This window comes from Trichoderma atroviride, chromosome 2, assembly GCF_020647795.1.
Source record: "Trichoderma atroviride chromosome 2, complete sequence".
Lineage (NCBI taxonomy): Eukaryota > Fungi > Ascomycota > Sordariomycetes > Hypocreales > Hypocreaceae > Trichoderma > Trichoderma atroviride.
Genome location: NC_089401.1, coordinates 3,010,330 through 3,028,927, shown reverse-complemented (window position 1 = coordinate 3,028,927; position 18,598 = coordinate 3,010,330). Strand labels below are relative to the sequence as shown.

Genomic DNA, 18,598 nt, shown 5'->3' with positions numbered 1-18,598 from the left:
AATCTCGTGGTAGATGGCTTGCTTCCCTTCCCTCCATTAATATTAATCATCATAAATATCCAAAAACCAACATGAGAAAAAGAAAAACCGAGAGACAAAACATCAAACTTTCTCAATGTGAGTTTCGAGAATTCCATCGTATTGGTTCATAACCTTCTCGTCGATGGATTCGTGGAATACGTCCACCTTTGTGGAAGCAAAGTTTCGCGCGCTGACGCCCTTCTCGAAGAGCACGTCAATTTCAGCAAAAGTTCGGCCGCGAGGCTCGGGGAGTCGGAAGTAGGTGTAGATGATGCAGCAGAAGCAGATTCCGCCCCAAAAGAATCCGGTGTAGTTGCTCCAGTTCCAAGCGGTGGGATTCAGCATGTAGGGAGTCAGAACGTTTGTGATTATGCCGACAATGTTGCTGCACGAGAGGTTAGTGATCTAGGCTCAAGTATATTAGATGAATATAAATCTGGACTTACTAGAGATTTCGGGCAAGGACAACCGTCTTAATCTGCAGACGACGGGATGAAAGTTCACCGACGAGAGAGTAGCAGACAGTGCCGACGGTGAGCTGGTAGAAGAGGGCCCAGACAACCATGATGCTGCCGGTGGCGAGGGAGCCTTGTCTCCTGTGCGACTCGGGGACTAGGCCCAGGAAACCGAGGATGAAGAGCATGCTGCACAGGCCGCAGAGACCATACAGATACAGGGTGCGGCGTCCGACGCCCAGAGCCATCAGGCCCCATGCGCCAAAGACTCCCACCATGTTGATGGCGTACTGGCCCAGGGCAAACGAGTAAGAGTCGTGGTTGGAAAGGCCAGCCTGCTGAAGGAAGTAGGTGGAGTAGTTGGAGAAGGCATTTCCACTGAGGTTCTGGATGGCCCAGACCATGCAGACAATCTCGGTGCGGCGCAGGTCGACTCCCTTGAAGCAGTCCCAGTAAGAGGCGCCGGCTGTGACCTTTTCCTCCAAGGCGGTCGTGTGGATCATCATTGCCACGGTCTCGTCGGCGTCAAAGTCGGTCTCGCGCTCTAGGCTGGTCAGGCGGAGCAGTGCATGCTTGGCCTCCTGGGCCTTGCCACGGCGGACAAGCCACCAGGGGGGATTCGGGAGCAAAGTAGATGCCGATGAAGAGAGGCAGCGGCCACATCCACTGAAGCCCATAGGGGATGCGGTACGCCCACTGATCGTCGCGCTTCAGCATGGCAAAGATGACTCCGATGCCAATCTCCTGACCGAGACCCCAGCAGAAATTGACGTAGGTGGTGAGGTAGCCTCGTAGGGCGACAGGACAGACTTCGGAGGCATAGGTGACGGTGAGGGTCTGGAAGATGCCCCACGGGATTCCGCACAGGATCTCGGCGACCAGCAGGGCCTGTACGTTGGGCGCGGTGAAGAAGATGGCTGTGAAGGCGGCGATGAGGACGAGGCAGGCCATGACGGTTTTGCGGTAGCCGAATCTCTCGGAGACGAAGCCGTTGATGAAGAGACCAATGATTTCGCCGACAGCAGCGCCCTGGTTTCGATGACTGTTAGCCCGGCCGTGGTCGAGATATTTGAAATTGACAAATATATATATATACATATATGTCGTGGAGAGATGTAGAAAACTCACGTTACTCAAGCCTGACTGCCATCTGGCCGGTACCTGATATTTACCGTCTGGAAACAATTCACCATATTTCCTATTGAACTGAGGGAACGCATCTGACAACTGGTTAGTCTAATTACACGCAAGATTCAAAACTCCCTAAAGGGGACGTACAGAAATTGTTTACCAAGCTGACATCGTAGCCCTCCATGACAATGCAGGTAGAGATGAGCATGCTCCACGCAATGGCCTTGGGATACAGCTTGATGCCTTGCAGCAACGTCATCTTCTGCTCCTTGGCAGCAGCCGATCTGGCGTGCTCGATGACGGTACGATCTCTTTTGGAGAACTCTTCATCGCCATCGACATTGATGACGCCGCCGGTGGTGGCATCTTTGGACGCCTGGATGTCGCCACCATCACCATCGAGGTGAGGGGAGATTTCCTTTTCAGAAGCCATGGTGTTGTGTAGTGATACAAGCCGACGAGGATGTTACAAGAACATGAGACGGCCTGATGTATCAACACTCTTCACAGCAGCAAAGTGTGTGAAAGGGAATGAAGAAATAGTGACAGAGACAGGAAAAACAAGGATCGAGGAAAGAGGGTGGGCGGGATCAGACACCACCATATATAGGTAAATGAAGAAAGCGGAGTGGGCACGATGTTTGGAGATGAGGAGAGATGCTTGCTGGAAGCGATGCCGGGGGTGTGATTGTAACTAAGCCGAGCCCTAGCACCTGTACGGTGTTGGAGGTCGTTTCCTTCTGCTCGGTTGATCCAATGACGCCCGCCTGTTGTTCTGGAGCCGTCGATGGAGGAGGAGGTGGTGGGTTCCTTTTTTTCGTCCCTAGACACAATATCAACTAGATATGCAGCTAGGGTCAAAACCCGAAGAAAGATGGTCGCGAATTAGGATTCCCGCCGTCTGACGCCTTGGCTAATGCCGGCTATGTCTAATGCAAGGCCTTCTGCAGAAAAGGAACGGCCAGATTCAAAAAGAAAAAGGAGGAGGGGAAAAAAAGATTTCTTTAGCTCTCATTAGGTTCCTACTCCAAAAAACCACTTCTCTTTTTTTTCTGCTCTCCTGCCCCCAGCGAAGAAGAGGGGACATGACATGTTCAGTTTAGCAGACGAACTAGTGATGAAATGCAAAGCCGGGAGTGGCTCGTGGCGGCGGAGAAGCCCGCTCAAGCTGCTAAAATGCCCAGGTCCAGCCGTGGTCCAGCAAGTAGAAAGGCTGCAAACAGAGCCGTAATAATGGGGCAATTGAGTTGGAGACTTTTTCATGGGAATATGCCCCTGGTTTCTTCGGCCAGAAAATTTTCACTCCCTTGTCGCAGAGGGCCTGCCACCGCCACTTTGGAGAGGCTGGAATTGCGAGTTTTATGTAGCAGCTCTTATCAGCGCTTATGGAGCAGATTGCATGACGGCAGAGAGAGAGGGGGAGAGATGTCTTGACCTTGGGTTGTAGCGTAGATGATCAAGCCGGTGAGATATCTTGGTATATCTCTCTACCTAGTTAGATACAGCATTGATGCTCTGTTAGTTAGTATTCAGTAGCTCATCGTAGAAGGCATCTGTAGGCAGCTTCCCCTCTTGAGGCGTTTGTCTTTGGTGATTAGAATAACAATTATCCCATCAATCACAGCAACATGTTTGTAGCAAGCAATAGTCAATAATAGTATATCATCTCTATAAGCCGCCACAGGGGGAAGACACGCGGGAGCTGAGGCGTTCACTCGCTTCTCTCAGCCATCTACAGCCTTCCAGCCAATGACAGGCACCGCGATTCTACACACGAGGCAGCTTGTCGTCATTTGGGGAGACGCAAACCCCACGGGGAAGGATCGCGATGCGGGGGGGAAACGAGACGCTAGATCGCAGCCCTTCAGCCCCATATGCTTATTCGAATCTGGCATGCTGGGGAATTGACGTGCGCCTTGGTTTCGCTCTGCGGCTCGTTTGGCGATGGCCAGGCCATCCGACATTTTTGGTGTCGTGGGCCACAGAAAAAGGGAGCTGTGTCCACTGGCTTTCCGGCGGCGCTAGCTGAGACGGGTAAATTTCACAGGCCTCTGCCGGCGGGAACTTTCTGTTTTAGGCAATTATAATTTTTCTGATTTCTGAGTGGACCACGGTGAAGAGGGCGCCATTTATAATTGTCCTAAAATGGTAATATCCGCCTGGTTATGCCTGTTTCCTGAATTACTGTATTTTACCATACTCCATACCATCTATCACGAACCCTCGCATGGGTTGGACAGCATCTGCGATTGCTCAGCTCTCCCCGGATTTTGATGAATAGTTGCTCATTAGCTAGATGAGCTAGACAATCTCGATGCGGGGGAATAAGCATCTGCGGCTATTGACCATTTGCCGATGAAGACCAATAACTCGATAGCGTGGAGTTTATATGCATGACTGCGATGGGTGTCGTGTAGATGAATAGTAAGTACGTCTGGATGGATAGATGTGCTCCATGACGTGCAAGATGCCGTCTGTCGTCTCATAAAAGGGCGTGAGAGGGCGCAGAAGGACAGGTGAGCAGATTCGTTCATTTACATCGTCCTCAACCTGCTTGACTGACTACTAGGACTATTTCTATATGAGTTGTAATATCTTATCCATCGGTTGATATGAGCAACCTGAGTTGTGCCTCTTCTCCTGCAGCTTCGATAAGACTTGAGCAATCTTCAGCGAGCCTTCTCAGGGTCCGTGTGGTGCATATGCACGCCACTCCCTATAGAAGGGCGCCTTGCTTCTAGAAGGCTGAGCTTATCTGTATGTCGGCAACCATCGCATAGCCCAACTGTCATTACATAATTCCCTGCCGTTCTCCAGCTGCCAACAGACCTTATATCGACTCTACTGCAACATTCTGCATCTCTCTGCTCAAGCAACACCGCAGCTCCGGGAATAAGTTTTCCCGGTACCTCTCTCCAGGATCTTTTCTTTCACTTCGGAGAAGAGTCGGAGCTTTGAAGCTCTCCCGATTCTCCCCGCAAGGATTTGCATCCACCTCCAGCACTTTGAGCTCCATGTGATGCTAACGCAGCTACTAAGAAAACTCAGGCGGGGGACGAAAAACTCAATTAAAGTGCAGTCATGTTCAACACATGTAAGACGACAACAAGATGCATCAATAAATATTTACACAGATTGCTTAGGATACAAAAATAACTAAAAGGAAAAAAGACACCGCTCCTGTAACACTGAGAATGTTAATATTACTCTCATGAATTCCAGTTGATTTTTTTTATGCCGCCTTTCCTCCGAAGTCCCCAGACTAGACCCACCTGGTTTTTGCTCAGTGTCAACGCCATCGAACCATCCCGCTCCGGAGCTGTGACTGTGCCTGTTCCTTTTTCGTGTGCCCGACTCAATACTCCTTCAGCCACAGACAAGCTCCCGACCTTTGTCTGGAACCTCAATTGCCCTTCTGCCACTGTCATTTCTGCTCTTCTCGCAGACCTCAGAGGCGCAATTCCCTCGTCTCCCCCCTAACCCCGCCGCTCTTCCGGCTCTTTAAACTGCCTCACCTCCACAGAAGCCACGATGCTGTCCGCTCTCCGAGTTGCCAGCAGGCGAACTGCCCTGCGACCTGCGACCCTCAACCTCTCCAGCCGCGCTCTTCTGTCCACCTGGATCAACGTGCCCCAGGGCCCTCCTGTGAGTTTTCATACGAAAATACAAAACTGGCATTTTCCATGTTTGCCTGTTGCTGACAATTGGCTTGTAGGATGTAAGTTGACTCCGTAATCAGCGGATTCCCCGGCTCTTCGACCATTGGGCCATTGGACCATGCGAGGCTCGATATATGAAACGAGAGCTTCAGCTACGTGTACTAGATCGGCTAACAGAGTACTTTTTTCGTGCTGTATAGGCTATTCTTGGTACGTTTACCCTCCATTGAGTCCCATCTCTTGTCGTGTGACTAACTCCTCCATTAGGCATTACTGAGGCTTTCAAGGCCGACAAGTTCGAGAAGAAGATCAACCTTGGTACGATACCTTTCCGCCCTTTCGAGCGCCCCCTAATCTGCGCCAACAACACCTGCTAAACATACAATTGTTTCGTCCGTTTAGGTGTCGGTGCATACCGTGACGATGCCGGAAAGCCCTACGTCCTCCCCTCCGTCCGCGAGGCCGAGGAGAAGCTTGTCAACAACAAGCTGAACAAGGAGTACGCCGGCATCACTGGTGTCCCCGAGTTCCCTCCCCTGGCCGCCAAGCTCGCCTACGGCCCCAACGCTTCCGTCCTCGACCGCGTTGCCATCTCCCAGACCATCTCCGGAACCGGTGCCCTGCGACTGGGCGCTGCCTTCCTCCAGCGCTGGTACTCTGGCGACAAGAAGATCTTCATCCCCAACCCTTCATGGGCCAACCACAAGGCCGTCTTCAGCGATGCCGGCCTCAAGGTCGAGACCTACCGCTACTACAACAAGGACACCATCGGCCTCGACTTTGACGGCCTGGTTGCCGACCTCAAGGCCGCTCCCCTGGGCAGCGTCTTCCTGTTCCACGCCTGCGCCCACAACCCTACCGGCGTCGACCCCACCCCTGAGCAGTGGAAGGAGATCTCCAAGGTTGTCAAGGAGCAGAACCACTTTGCCTTCTTCGACATGGCCTACCAGGGCTTTGCCAGCGGTGACACCGACAAGGACGCCTTTGCTGTCCGCTACTTTGTCGAGCAGGGCCACGACATTGCTCTCTGCCAGTCATTCGCCAAGAACATGGTAAGCATATTTCTGCCAGTGTATATGCGAATATCAGAGCGGTCGAGTTCTGGATGATGTGTAAAACCTCTGCTAATCGCTTCTCCTAAAACAGGGTCTCTACGGAGAGCGTGTCGGAGCCTTCTCCGTCACCACTGCCGACGCTGAGGAGAAGAAGCGTGTCGACTCTCAGCTGAAGATCCTCATCCGCCCTCTGTACTCCAACCCTCCCATCCACGGCGCCCGCATTGCCGCCGAGGTCCTCAGCAACCCCAAGCTGTACGAGCAGTGGCTGGGTGAGGTCAAGGGCATGGCCGACCGAATCATCACCATGCGTGCCCTCCTCAAGGAGAACCTCGAGAAGCTCGGCTCCAAGCACGACTGGTCCCACATCACCAGCCAGATTGGCATGTTCGCCTACACTGGCCTGAACGCCGAGGAGATGAACAAGCTGGCCAAGGAGTACTCCGTCTACGCCACCAAGGACGGCCGTATCTCCGTTGCCGGTATCACCAGCGACAACGTCGGCCGTCTGGCCGAAGCTATCTTCAAGGTCAAGGGTTAAGAAGGGAAATAAAAAATATTTACAAGTTAGAACGGAAGGGGGGAGGGCTGGACAGGAAATTTAGAAGAAAGATTTTCGATTCAGGTTATTAGGCGATCTAAAAAGGAAAAAAGAACACTTTTTGCATTGCCTAATTGCCAGATGGCTGATCTATAATAGCCAGTGTAACAATAATCATGACGAAATGCCTGATGATTGTATTATGTGTACCCATCCGCGTCTAAGCTTTTGCAAATCTCCATTCAAAATAAGAAAAAAGAGGGGAAAAAACCATATGCTCGCTATATACAAATTGGACAAAGATAGAAGCGCTTCATTTATCGTTGAAATCATGACAGTCGTAATCGGTCCATGTCTCGTTCCGTATCCTCCACGTGCTGTCCTTCATCTTGGTGGTCTCCTCCATGCTCAACTTCTGACAGCCCCCCTCCTTCTTCCTCCAGGCTCTCGTCCATTTCATCCAGAGAGTCTTCGTCATCGTAAGCTTCCAGGTCAACCTGTAGATCCCGCACTTTTTCAGCAACCCGTGTGTTGGCATCCTTAAGATGCGTGACGTAGTGCTGCAGAGCGGATATGCTCTCCGCGGTATACACCTCCTTTCTGAGCTTGAGCATTGTCTGCTCGGCCTGCTTCTCTGCGCGCTGCGCATCGAGGGATATATCCGAGGAGCGGAGCTCCAAGCTACGAGCAATGACGCCGTGCTTGGCTTCTAATGTACGAACGAGACAAGTGAGGCATTCTGAGAAGAGTTGAAGGAGGTTGGTGAGAGACGTGATTGTGCGTATGCGGGCTGCTTTTAGAGTCTCTTCGGCGGCAGCCAGACCGGCATTGAGATTCGCAAAATCTTTCGGCAGAGAGGCGACATAGCGATGTAGATAAGACGGGTTTGTGGCGGGATGGGCAAGACGAGCGAGGCCCAGCGCAGAGGCATGAAGGTTGGATGATATCAAATCCGCCAGATCGGGTAACAGAGCTTCAAAGTCGGACAGCGGCGGACCGGAAAGAAGCAACGCAATTGAGTCGTGAGGCAGCGTATCGACGGTATCGAGGAACGAGGGCAAGATGAGGATCAGCTCGAGGAGCGCCTCGGGCGTGGCTTCGGCGGAAGACTGTGACTGTTTCTGTTGGAGACGCTCGCTGGCTCGGGAGAGTCTGGTGGAGGCTGTTGATGAAGACGAGGGCTTTGGCTCTGGAGGCGTGGCGGTTGCAATGGCGCGTTCTAGGAGGTAGTGCTTTGCCGCTTTCTGGCGATGTTTGTCGAGACTCTAGGATGGAGCTGGGTCAATACTAAACAATATTTACAGAAAGAGGAGAAGAAAAGGGGGAGGGGGGGCAATATCTCTGGAAGCTCACCTTTTGCACTACAGCCCGATCCTTGGCCTCGTCATCATCCTTGGTAGAGCCATCCGGGTTCAGGATGGCAGTGGTGATGACGCGATAGAGCTTTGCGAATTCCGGGTTACTTTGCAAGATCTTTTGCTCAACGGGGGGGGAACATGCTTTCTCCATCAGTTGAAGAGTCCGATTCACAGGGCGATTGAGATTCTATCAAGTATACAAATACAAAAAACAGGTCAATGGAAAAGGAAAAATCAAACTCGCAGCATAATTCGCCAAGGAGATCAATACACCCCACGAAAAGGCTGCCCAGCCTATCAACGTAGTGGGGTAGCAACCAAAGATGCCCAAACAAGAAGCGCCTAGCTTTTCAGACGAGAGCTCGCGAAAGGACCGCGGGGTCTCGTGACCTTGTACGTACCTGCCAGCTTCACCCCGCCCAAGCTTCTCGGAGCGGATCATCTCATTTTGCGCGCTCAATCAGAGAACTTGTACGAAAACTCCAAACAACAGGCCATGCCAAAATTCTCAAAAAGCTAGTGGGATCGTGGGGTCGTTTTCTTCTTCTAAAAGCTCAACATCCGCCAATTGAAACTGGCATTGCTTCTCTACACCTCGTCAATGGTCTTTTCATAGGACCCTCGAGATTCTTTGTTTTCAATCTTTTCTAAAAATCTGTATTTATAGCGTGTAACGCCACACAACGAGCATCATGCCCCCAACATTATTACCCTCATCATCGGCCCGGCCTCTCATGGCCCTCGCCTCTCGCCTCTCCTCTACAACAGCAACCACTTGCTCACTTCGACAATCATCATTAACGTCAACAACATCAACAACATCGTCATCAGCGACCCGATCCTTCTCAACCACCTCCCCCCACCTCACCAAAACCGTCAAACCGCACCGCCTCCCCAGCGACCTCATCCCCCCCGTACCCCTACGGCCAGCGCCTCGTCTACAAGCAATCCAACGCCGGCCTCTACGGCTCCGCCCGCATCCGCTTCGGCAACACCGTCGCCCCCAAGCACAACAACAAGGCCCGCCGCCTCTGGCGCCCCAACGTCCACGTCAAGACGTTCCTCATCCCCTCCCTCGGCGCTCGCATCAAGACCCGCCTCACCCTGCGCGTCCTCAAGACCATCCGCCGCGAAGGCGGCATCGAGAACTACCTGCTTAAGAGCAAGCCCGCGCGCCTCAAGGAGCTGGGCCCCGGTGGATGGAACCTGCGCTGGCTGCTGATGCAGAGCCGCGCCGTGCAGCAGCGCTTCAACGATGAGAGGGTTACGCTGGGCTTGGAGCCGAGGGAGCTGGAGGACAGGGACGACATCATCCAGTATGCGCTCGATTACGCTACTCCGGGACCGCTGAGTCTGAGGAGTAAGGCTACGTTGGCTGAGATGAGGGCTGCTTTGGACCAGACCTTTGTGCTGGGCGACGAGGACTTGGCAGATCTGGAGGGAATCCAAGAGCTGTCTGACGAAGAGGAAGCGTTGTTGATGCAGCAAATAGACCGTGCGGATGAGGCAGCAAGGACTAGTCAAATCAAGGTGGAAAAGGAAAAGCAAAATCTTGAAGTGTAATGATTCAATCTGATAGAGATTTTTTTTGTATATCATTGTATGTACTCTTGTAAAATAAACCCAACTATATGACACAAACTAGCACAAAAACAAACTATTGAAATGCCGGATATCCTGAGTGCAGTATTGCAGACGAAAGAAGCTTTTTTATGCCACCACAATCTCTTACATGCTAATGAAATCTCCAACCCCAAACTTTTCTTAAAATCGAAGGTCCCAGCCAATCTTGGGTCCAAGGCGAGGCAGTTCCTCCGCCACGCTCTGCACATCCTTGTCTCCTCTGCCACTCAAGCAGATGACCAGGTCCTCGCCCTTCTTCATCGTCTTGGCCAGCTCAATGGCTCCATAAATGCCGTGAGCTGACTCCAGAGCAGGAATGATACCCTCCATCTGGCTAATCAGTCTGAAGCCCAAAAAGGCTTCGGCGTCAGTCGCAGCAATGAACTTGGCTCGCTCACTGTCCTTCCAAGAGCTCAGCTCAGGTCCGACACCAGGGTAGTCAAGACCAGCAGAAACGGAGTGTGTCTCAATGATCTGGCCGTTCTTATCCTGGAGCACGTATGTTCGGACTCCATGAAGAACACCCTTGGATCCACCGCTGAGGGTTGCACTGTGCCTTTCCGTGTCGACACCATCACCGCCAGCCTCAACACCCAGAAGCTTCACTGAAGGGTCATTGGCGAAGGGGTAGAACATGCCGACGGCGTTGCTACCTCCTCCAACGCAGGCAACAACTGCATCGGGAAGCTTGCCGCGCATCTGCTGCATCTGCTTCTTGGTCTCATCACCAATGACGGACTGGAACGTCCTGACAATAGTGGGATAGGGGTGAGGTCCGATGGCAGATCCGATGATGTAGTGGGTGGTTTCGAGGTCAACAACCCAGGCGCGGAGAGCTTCGTTGACGGCATCTCGAAGAGTCTTGCTACCGGCCTCGACAGCCACGACCTTGGCGCCAAGCAGTCTCATTCTGAACACGTTGAGGGCCTGTCGACGAACATCCTCCTGTTACACATAGTCAGCATAGATTCTTTGTAAGTTGGGCAGCAACATCAAAGAATGGCACTTACAGCTCCCATGTAAACTGTACATTCCATGCCAAATTTGGCACAAACAGTAGCAGTGGCAACACCGTGCTGGCCGGCTCCAGTCTCGGCAATGATCTTGGTCTTTCCAAGGCGCTTAGCTAGAAGCAGCTGTCCCAGGGCGTTGTTGATCTTGTGGCTACCGGTGTGGTTCAGGTCCTCTCGCTTGAGCCAGATATTAGCGCCACCGCAGTGCTCGGTAAGACGGTCCGCCAAGTGAAGACGAGATGGTCGTCCCATGTAGTCGTAGTATGATCGGTATTCCTCCCAGAACGCAGGGTCGTCCTTAATCTGGTTGAAACCCTCCTCAAGCTCGGACAGGCAGTCCATCAAGCTCTCTGGAACGTACTGACCACCAAACTCTCCGAACCGTTCAGGAATTTTGCCGTGAAGAGCTGCCAGCTGGGCTACCAAATCGCTGTCCTGCTCCGCTGTGAGTCGGTTACTATCCGTGACAACTGCGTTGACAGATACTGAATCTGCGGGGGCACCCTGGTTGTCGGGTGCATCTTGAACCAACGGAATTTCGTCAGTAAGCACTGGTCGAGAATCACGGCCGCAGAGATAGGCGCAGTAGTTTTCAACGTCGGCGTCGATTTGGCCAGAGGCGGCTTTCTGGATTGTGGTGATGAGTTGGCTGCCTACAACGACACCGTCGGCGATTTCGGCGACGCTCTGGAAGTGCTCGTGGGTGCTGACACCAAAGCCGACAGCAGCGGGCTTGTTGCCACTGTACTTCTTGACGCGGCCGAGGAGGTCGGGGAGGTTTGTGCTGAGGCTTCCAGTGGCACCGGTAACACCTTGCCTGGAGACAACGTAGATGAATGAGTCTGCGAGCTGGCACAGAATCTTCATACGAGTATCTGAGGTTGCAGGGGCGATCAAGGGGACGTATGAAAGGCTAATGCGTTAAACACTGATTAGTATATTTCCCCGCTGATAGATTGTATCACAGTCGGCACTTACCCGCCCTTGGAGCAGAGCTTACGGAATGAGATCGCCTCTTCCGGGGGCAAGTCGACGACAATGAAGCCATTGACGCCGGAGGTCTGGCAATCTTGCAGCAGACGCTCCTCGCCGTAGCTAAGAAGGGGGTTGTAGTATCCCATGAGCATGACTGGGGCCTTCAAGCCGCGGGACCTGGCCTCCTTGACCATGGCCAAGGTAGACTCGATGCTAACGCCATTATTCAGAGCAATCTGTGTACCACGTCAAAGTCAGCAATACAAGTCGATTGATTTCCTGCTCGGTATAGATGTTCGTACCGTGTTCGCGGTTTGGATAGTCGGTCCGTCGGCAATGGGATCGGTAAAAGGAGCTCCGAGTTCAAGGACATCTTTTCGCCCCAAAAGTTAGTATGACTCCCAATTTCCTCCATGTCTCTTATACAGTGCAAACTAACCAGCTCCTCCCTTCTCCATAGCCAGCAAGATGCCAGGAGTATCCTCCGGTCGTGGGTATCCCGCAGTCACATATGTAACCAGCGCCGGCTATAATTTTTTTTCGCAGTCAGTGAAATGCCCTTCTTCTTTCTACCAATTGCTACCCCGCGGATGCCGTCAATGGAGGGGCAACTCACTCGTTTCTGCGCCTTGCAGCGGGCAAAAGTCTGCTTGATAGCCTCCATGATTGTCCGTCTCTCTCTGTGTTATCTCACTTCAAAAGGAAAGGTGCAATTCACCAAGATGAAGGGAATTATGCGTCGATGTCGAGATCAGTGGCGAACACAAAGTCGAGCGTCGCTCTGGCGTTTTTTAAAGATTTGGACGTTCTGGCACCCGATTCCGGATCAATGCGGTCCGCCCCTCCAGATGGCTCCTGCCACTGCTAGCACCTGCATGAGCCCCGCCTCCCGCAGCTGCAGCCCAGCCCCACAGGCCCGGACTTGCCCAATCCGGCAATGCTCAGCAGGCGTCATGCGAGATGGCCATGCCTGCCATGATCCGATCCACGACGGCGGCCAGCCTTTCACTCAGCCCGCTCGGCTTCTCCGCAATATCTGGATGTGCTAGTAGGTAATGCAATGCAATGCAAGGTATGGGAAGCTACATGCTTGTACATTACATGCGGCTGACATACAGGTACGATACGGCATGCTTCATACCACGTTGGCTCATACTCAATCTGCCGGCGTCGCCACCTCCAAACACTCAACTAGGAACAGAGTTCACCCCATCACTGCTGACAACTACATGCGTCTTACATCCAATTCAAGTATGAGTCAATAGTGGAGGAGTCGGAAACGGAGTTTATGGTCTTTTCACCCCAACTTTCCTTTTCTTATTTTCAATATCAAATACATACGGAAGTGCTTGATTAAGCTTGTTGCAGCTGTCCTATTTCTAGATAGATGTGAATTATATGGTAGTAATCACCTGTGCGGAGTAAACCAATTTGCCAAAAAAAATCAAAAGTCAAGCCACCAACCAAGATGAATGAATACCCTAACGCCGCCAACCTCTATTGCCTCCCCTTGAAATTTATGCCCTTTTGCTAGTATTGTTCTGCTTTTCAGTTGGTCCAGCCAGCTCGAGCAAGTCCTGTTATTACAACGTCTCGCCCACTCTCACACTATCCTCCTTATCATACTTCTTGATCTCCATCGCTCTGTGTTACTCGAGCAAACTGCATTAGAACCCAGTCTTTTCATCCGGATAGTCGTATGGATTGTTAGTCATCTTTGGTCTTGTTGGGCTCGCCGCACCGTAGACGAATTTCTCATGAAATGAGTCCCGTGCTGATCCGCTACTTCCAACGGAACTGCTGGAAGAGGAGGCTGACGGCTCCCATGGCGGTGGCGGGTCCTGCGCCCAGGAACGCTCTGCAGGCGCGTCAGAGCGCATTTGGCCGCCGCCGTCGTCCATGCTTGGGTAGCGGATGCCTCCCTCCGCTCGGCCTCGTTCGCTTGTGGCCATCCCTATAAGGGTCTGGATCACACCGATCAAGACGATGATGACATAAGTGAGAAAGATGCCGGTAGACATGAGGGCCTCCTGTACCAGGTTGCTATGGAGCCACTTGGTAACATGACCGACAGCCTCGCTTATTTCATTGGTTGTGACATCAGACGGAGAGGCAAGGAAACTATCAATGCCCGAATCACCAGCCACAGAACTGTTTGCTCCTCCGCTAAACGTATCGTTGGGAAATAGAGGAAACTCAACGTGGGCGTGGTCGTGGACAAAGGTAAGGCCCTTTTGAACGCTCTCAATCTTGAGTCCAATAACACAGTGTAAGACCGACTTGATGGGTCCCAAAAGAATGGTGTCATTGAAAACGAATTCCAAGCCCTCCTCCATCTTGTCCATGAAAACGTTGATGGTGTTGTTGACCGCCTCTGTTGCGTTGCTGACGTAGTCGAGAAGGTCATGGTTAATGTCGTCGTTGAGACCCCCAATGACTCCATTGGCGCCATCGGCCCACGACTGAGAGACATTCTGCAGAGTTTCCACAACATTTTCAGCAAATTGTCCAACTTCTTGAGCCAGCTTAGGAGTCTCCTTTTGAACTGCTCTTAAAAGAATGTATTGACAGATGCATGCAAGGAACCCAGAGAGCGCGAGTGATAGGACGAATAAGGCAGCTGGCGAGGTAGCATACGCAATGCACCAACGGGCAAGGATGCGTTGCTTCCCAGTCAGCTTGCTCGTAAACCGGAGACCGTAGGTGGCGGTAAACGGCCGAGAAACAATGTAGACGACATCCATGGGATCTTGGTCGTTTTGGGTGACAAGCTTTGCGTGGTTCCTTTGCCGCCGCCATCGGCGAATCTCCAGCCATGCCATGGGAGCCATGACGCCTGCAGCCGCTAAAGAAATGACAACAATAAAGGCAACTCTAGCTTTTGCCACCAGCTTAAACAAGTGGTCAAAGATATCGTTGAGCGAATTGTTATCGGAGCAGAATGTCATCTGCTGTTTCTCGGCAAGAGGAAAGGCGCTCTTGTTGAACGTGTAGTTGCCATAACTGTCGTCCAAAATATGGCGTAGGGCTTCAAAGGGAAGTGAGATGGCAGATTCGGTAAAGTTTTGAACGTCTTCAAATGTGGGGAGATCTTTGTCCAAGAGTTGAAGGCCACTGACAAAGCTGGTCGTGTTCAGCTGGAAATCCAGAAGCTTATTGAAGGGCTTGGAAAAGTTGACTTTGGGAATATCTGGGATCAAGTCGCCAAATATACTGCCTTCAATGCCAGACGTCAGATTGGAGATGCCGTTTTGCAAAGAAGTGGCGATTGTGTTCATCTCGCCCACCGTCCCGTTGATGAGCTTGTTATAGGTCTTTGTGGCATCCGCGGTGATGTTGGCGATTATCTCGATACTACCGTGTATGAGAGCAGTGATTAGACAGGTGTATGTGGCCGTCAAGAAGTTGATGTAGAAGATGATGATGTTTTCAACGCCGCTGATGACAAGGTCGAGCATCTCAACCATGCCATGGACAGCCTTTTCAACCCCCATGCCAACGAGTTCATTCACTCCCTGGGAGAGATAATGGGGCATTGACGCCATGGCACTGCCCACATCTTCGACTTTGGTACAGGCAGAAAGAGCCTGCGTTTCGGCAACGGCAATGTTGTCTCGTAGCTGAGCTATCAGGATAATGAGACGAGCGAGGAGAATAATTAAGAGGACCGTCCATCGGTTGATCCATATCTGGGAAAGACGAGCTGGAAGGCTGAGATATGGCGTAATGTAGGGGGCGGTATCTGCACGCGACTCGATAGATGGTTGAGGTGCTGATGGGATGGACGAATCGGTTCGAAGTGTGTTTGGGACATCTGGAAACTGCGACAAGTTGTCGCCTGTGCGAGAAGATACCATTCTTACGCAATGAGTGTATAAAGAAAGCAGAATGAGCGGTGAAAATAGATATCAATGAGCTAAGTCGCTCGAAAGTGGTAATAGTTGCCGAAATGATAGTTTTCACGGCCGGCCGCTGAAGATATAAGAAGATGTATCGAATAGAAGGGCAAAATGAGGGTGAGAAGATGAGAAAAGTCGCAAGGACAGAGAGAAGAAAAGGAAAAGCCACAAAAGAAAAGAGAAAGGAAATTGAAATGCAAAAATGCCTATTTGCCCATTATAAGCGTCTATTGTCTGAACAGAAGCAGGAGAAATGAGTGAATCAGAAATGAGCAACAAAGGGTCAAGAACAATAGCGCGCAAGCACCATAATAACAAGAATAGAATCACTGCCACGAGGGGCCCCGGCCTGTGAACACAAACTGAACGCCATGGCGCAAACGGAGGTCGATCCAGCCGAGCGCATATCGCACAGGGTCTTTCAAACACTTTTTTTTTTGGCCTCTCGATAATAGACAAGATTCAAAATAGTATCCCGGAGGCCGTCGATTCGACAAGAGAGACTCAGACAGGCATGGCAGCACCGACGCTGGATGTGGATCTCAGTCTAAGCGCCAGTCAGCCAGCGCCAGCCAGTGAGAGCGAACCAGCAGACCGCAACGGGTAGAACCTCAAACCCACCATGAGAACGAAACAATTGGCATATCCATGCCAGAAGCCGCTGTGCTGCCGGCACTCTGCAGCGGTTATTCACTGGCTGGCTCACCGACCACCAACCGGGGCCTCGATGGCAGCTGGACGCAAACGCCGGCATGTGGGACACCAGAAGCGCTGCTGCCAGCCAGACCAGAGAGCAGGCGAAACACCACCTCGAGCTGCGGCATCAATGACGTACGAGGACAAAGACCAGCAGAGACGGCACGGACCAGCCCGAAGAGAAACGAGATCGATTGGCCATGCGTGAATCTTGACAAACGGGGCCGTGATCCGCTCATGAGAAATGAGCGTGGGACATGGCCGTGGTCAGATTCGCAGCCACATGCTGGGCGGCACGTCACGAGAGACAGAATCGTATTCACCGGGGTCACGCGGACATCCTGGCAATGGGGATACAGAGCAAGTGAAGACAGTTGCAGCAGCAGAAGATTTAAATGTAATTATCAGGGTGCAATCAAGTGGAAGAGCTGTTGCAGTGGCTGGGATGCTCTGGTCCAATCAATAGCCGCGCACAGTTGACCAGCGCTTATGTAATACCGTGCTCGTCGAAAGAATAGCTTGGAGATGGCAGCACCAGCCTCAAAGAAGTTTCATCTATGGCGTTTCGATGGGCGTTACAAGCGCTCCTTGTAATATCTGAAATGAGCACTTGTCAGCGTAATTTGGATGATTTAGACGCAGTTCAAGCTCAGCCGCTCAAAAACGCGCCACCAAAGCGCCTATCGGTAACGTTTACCGGGTAGTCCAGAGAGGCGTTTCGGCATGAGCTGGTACGGGACATGTTTCTCAATGGCAGAGTGATATCATACCATGTGAGTAAAAGGCTAAGCTAAATGCCTTGAAGTTTCAACGAATATACAGACATGTATCGTGGGCCCTTGTTTTACGGCCGTTAGCTAGAGCAAAAGCTCGGCGTCTGCCATCATGTAAGTGAACAATCACGCGCCTTCGTAATACCTACTACTTTTCGTAACCAATATATTTCCTATGCCCAGACAGACAGCTACAAGGAACTTCCCCGCTATACTAACAATATATTATCTGAAGCGCGTCCACAAGGTAGCTTTCCCCATCTGCTCACGGCCGGAGCAAGTCTGGTCTCTCAAATGTGCCCCATCCTGCGGCCGCCGTCGCCGCCGTGATGGGGCATATGAGCTGCCGCACTTGATGCCCTTGGAATCCAGGTTCTGCCGCTGCTTTATCAGTAGAAATCTCCCTGGCCCTATTTTCAACTTCTCTGTCGTAGAGTCCATCTCCGGTCAGAATGGCGAGGTTTTTGTCAGCGCAGCTGTCAATAGCCCACAACTAATGACGGGTTGAATCTTGCCCTTAATATAAAGCACGTCTGCCATTGTGATTAAATATAAAGCCGAGTTCTGCTCCATGCCTCAGATAATTGAGATGATTTCGTAATGATTGATAATATTGCCAGAATCATATCTCTAAGGCTATACGACCTGCCCTTTAAATACCAGCTACGACCACGACGGGGCACCGCAATCGCATGCTTTGAGCATCTCGGAAGCGCCACGGCATAAAAGTCCATGGTGAATGTCCGGCAACCAGAGTCCCGATGCGTACGGATCGTGCCAAGTGCTCTCAAGCAATGCCACTGCCGACTCTGAAAACGATGATCTGCTCATGGCTTTGGAGAACTCGGTTGTAATCCCAGCAATTGCATTCAGATGGTCACCCTCATTAGTTAGACTCAAACGCGAGTAAGATTGAGCCAGCTCATACCAAAGATCCATGTCCAATTCAGAGCGTGCGGACAGCTGGCTTTTGGACCCAAATCTATGAGCTTGCCATTTCCGGGGATTACAAATATCTAGCATGTTTGGAGTCGTATCCGGAGCTTCAACGTCTTGATTTCCAATGGTACGAGGAGCTTGAGTGCGGCATTCGAGGAATGTATTGCTGGGAGTCAGATGAATGGTTCTTGCGCTGAGAAATCATTCCTGGAACACCCATGCACGTGATAAAAGCTCGCTCTGGTCGACTTCATCCAAATACTGAGTCTTGGTCCTCTCTTTTTATTTGAAAATGTAAAAAGAGCCTTTCTGTCTCAGGAGTCCAACGATGGCTTAGAATCATGTAGCTGCCACGCGTACCAGAGCACTCCGCAAGGTGAGCAGGACCGTTTATGCCAACGTCAATACAGCGGCTTGGGAGCTGCTCATTGTAAAGATCCAGACTCTCTACTCCAGAAAC

The 18,598-nt window shown here is 51.6% G+C and overlaps 7 protein-coding genes across 7 annotated transcripts; 2 read left to right on the top strand and 5 right to left on the bottom strand.

The window, feature by feature from the left end:
- Positions 1–102: 102 nt before the first annotated feature.
- Positions 103–880, bottom strand: TrAtP1_003808 (uncharacterized protein; the record flags this gene model as incomplete). The annotated part of the gene is made up of 2 exons (XM_066112042.1): positions 103–406; positions 468–880. 2 exons carry the CDS (start codon positions 878–880, stop codon positions 103–105), a joined length of 717 nt encoding a protein of 238 aa, XP_065968124.1.
- A 121-nt stretch (positions 881–1,001) lies between these two features.
- On the bottom strand, positions 1,002–2,040 carry TrAtP1_003807 (uncharacterized protein; the record flags this gene model as incomplete). Its single annotated transcript, XM_014088184.2, has 3 exons — positions 1,002–1,505; positions 1,605–1,696; positions 1,755–2,040. 3 exons carry the CDS (start codon positions 2,038–2,040, stop codon positions 1,002–1,004), a joined length of 882 nt encoding a protein of 293 aa, XP_013943659.2.
- Positions 2,041–5,138: 3,098 nt separating this feature from the next.
- On the top strand, positions 5,139–6,862 carry TrAtP1_003806 (uncharacterized protein; the record flags this gene model as incomplete). Its single annotated transcript, XM_014088182.2, has 5 exons — positions 5,139–5,252; positions 5,467–5,476; positions 5,534–5,584; positions 5,669–6,318; positions 6,413–6,862. The coding sequence occupies 5 exons, from the start codon at positions 5,139–5,141 to the stop codon at positions 6,860–6,862; spliced, it is 1,275 nt and encodes a 424-aa protein (XP_013943657.1).
- A 329-nt stretch (positions 6,863–7,191) lies between these two features.
- Positions 7,192–8,371, bottom strand: TrAtP1_003805 (uncharacterized protein; the record flags this gene model as incomplete). The annotated part of the gene is made up of 2 exons (XM_014088183.2): positions 7,192–8,127; positions 8,216–8,371. 2 exons carry the CDS (start codon positions 8,369–8,371, stop codon positions 7,192–7,194), a joined length of 1,092 nt encoding a protein of 363 aa, XP_013943658.2.
- Positions 8,372–8,543: 172 nt separating this feature from the next.
- TrAtP1_003804 (uncharacterized protein) lies at positions 8,544–9,783 on the top strand (the record flags this gene model as incomplete). The annotated part of the gene is made up of 2 exons (XM_066112041.1): positions 8,544–8,600; positions 9,052–9,783. The coding sequence occupies 2 exons, from the start codon at positions 8,544–8,546 to the stop codon at positions 9,781–9,783; spliced, it is 789 nt and encodes a 262-aa protein (XP_065968123.1).
- A 103-nt stretch (positions 9,784–9,886) lies between these two features.
- On the bottom strand, positions 9,887–12,594 carry TrAtP1_003803 (uncharacterized protein). Its single transcript, XM_014088180.2, has 6 exons — positions 12,448–12,594; positions 12,271–12,358; positions 12,134–12,204; positions 11,835–12,067; positions 10,854–11,769; positions 9,887–10,788 (listed from the first exon to the last, which is right to left on the bottom strand). The coding sequence occupies exons 1-6, from the start codon at positions 12,493–12,495 to the stop codon at positions 9,985–9,987; spliced, it is 2,160 nt and encodes a 719-aa protein (XP_013943655.2). The 5' UTR covers positions 12,496–12,594; the 3' UTR covers positions 9,887–9,984.
- Positions 12,595–12,936: 342 nt separating this feature from the next.
- Positions 12,937–17,095, bottom strand: TrAtP1_003802 (uncharacterized protein). The gene has a single exon (XM_014088179.2). It carries the CDS (start codon positions 15,686–15,688, stop codon positions 13,499–13,501), a length of 2,190 nt encoding a protein of 729 aa, XP_013943654.1. The 5' UTR covers positions 15,689–17,095; the 3' UTR covers positions 12,937–13,498.
- Positions 17,096–18,598: the final 1,503 nt, after the last annotated feature.

Bases quoted from the DNA above. Each gene is read 5' to 3' on its own strand.
- TrAtP1_003802 (XM_014088179.2), bottom strand. From the start codon at position 15,688: ATGGTATCTTCTCGCACAGGCGACAACTTGTCGCAGTTTCCAGATGTC.
- TrAtP1_003803 (XM_014088180.2), bottom strand. From the start codon at position 12,495: ATGGAGGCTATCAAGCAGACTTTTGCCCGCTGCAAGGCGCAGAAACGA. The intron at 12,359-12,447 runs GTGAGTTGCCCC...AAAAAATTATAG, and splicing joins GCTGCAAGGCGCAGAAACGA to CCGGCGCTGGTTACATATGT. The intron at 12,205-12,270 runs GTTAGTTTGCAC...TGGGGCGAAAAG, and splicing joins TATGGAGAAGGGAGGAGCTG to ATGTCCTTGAACTCGGAGCT.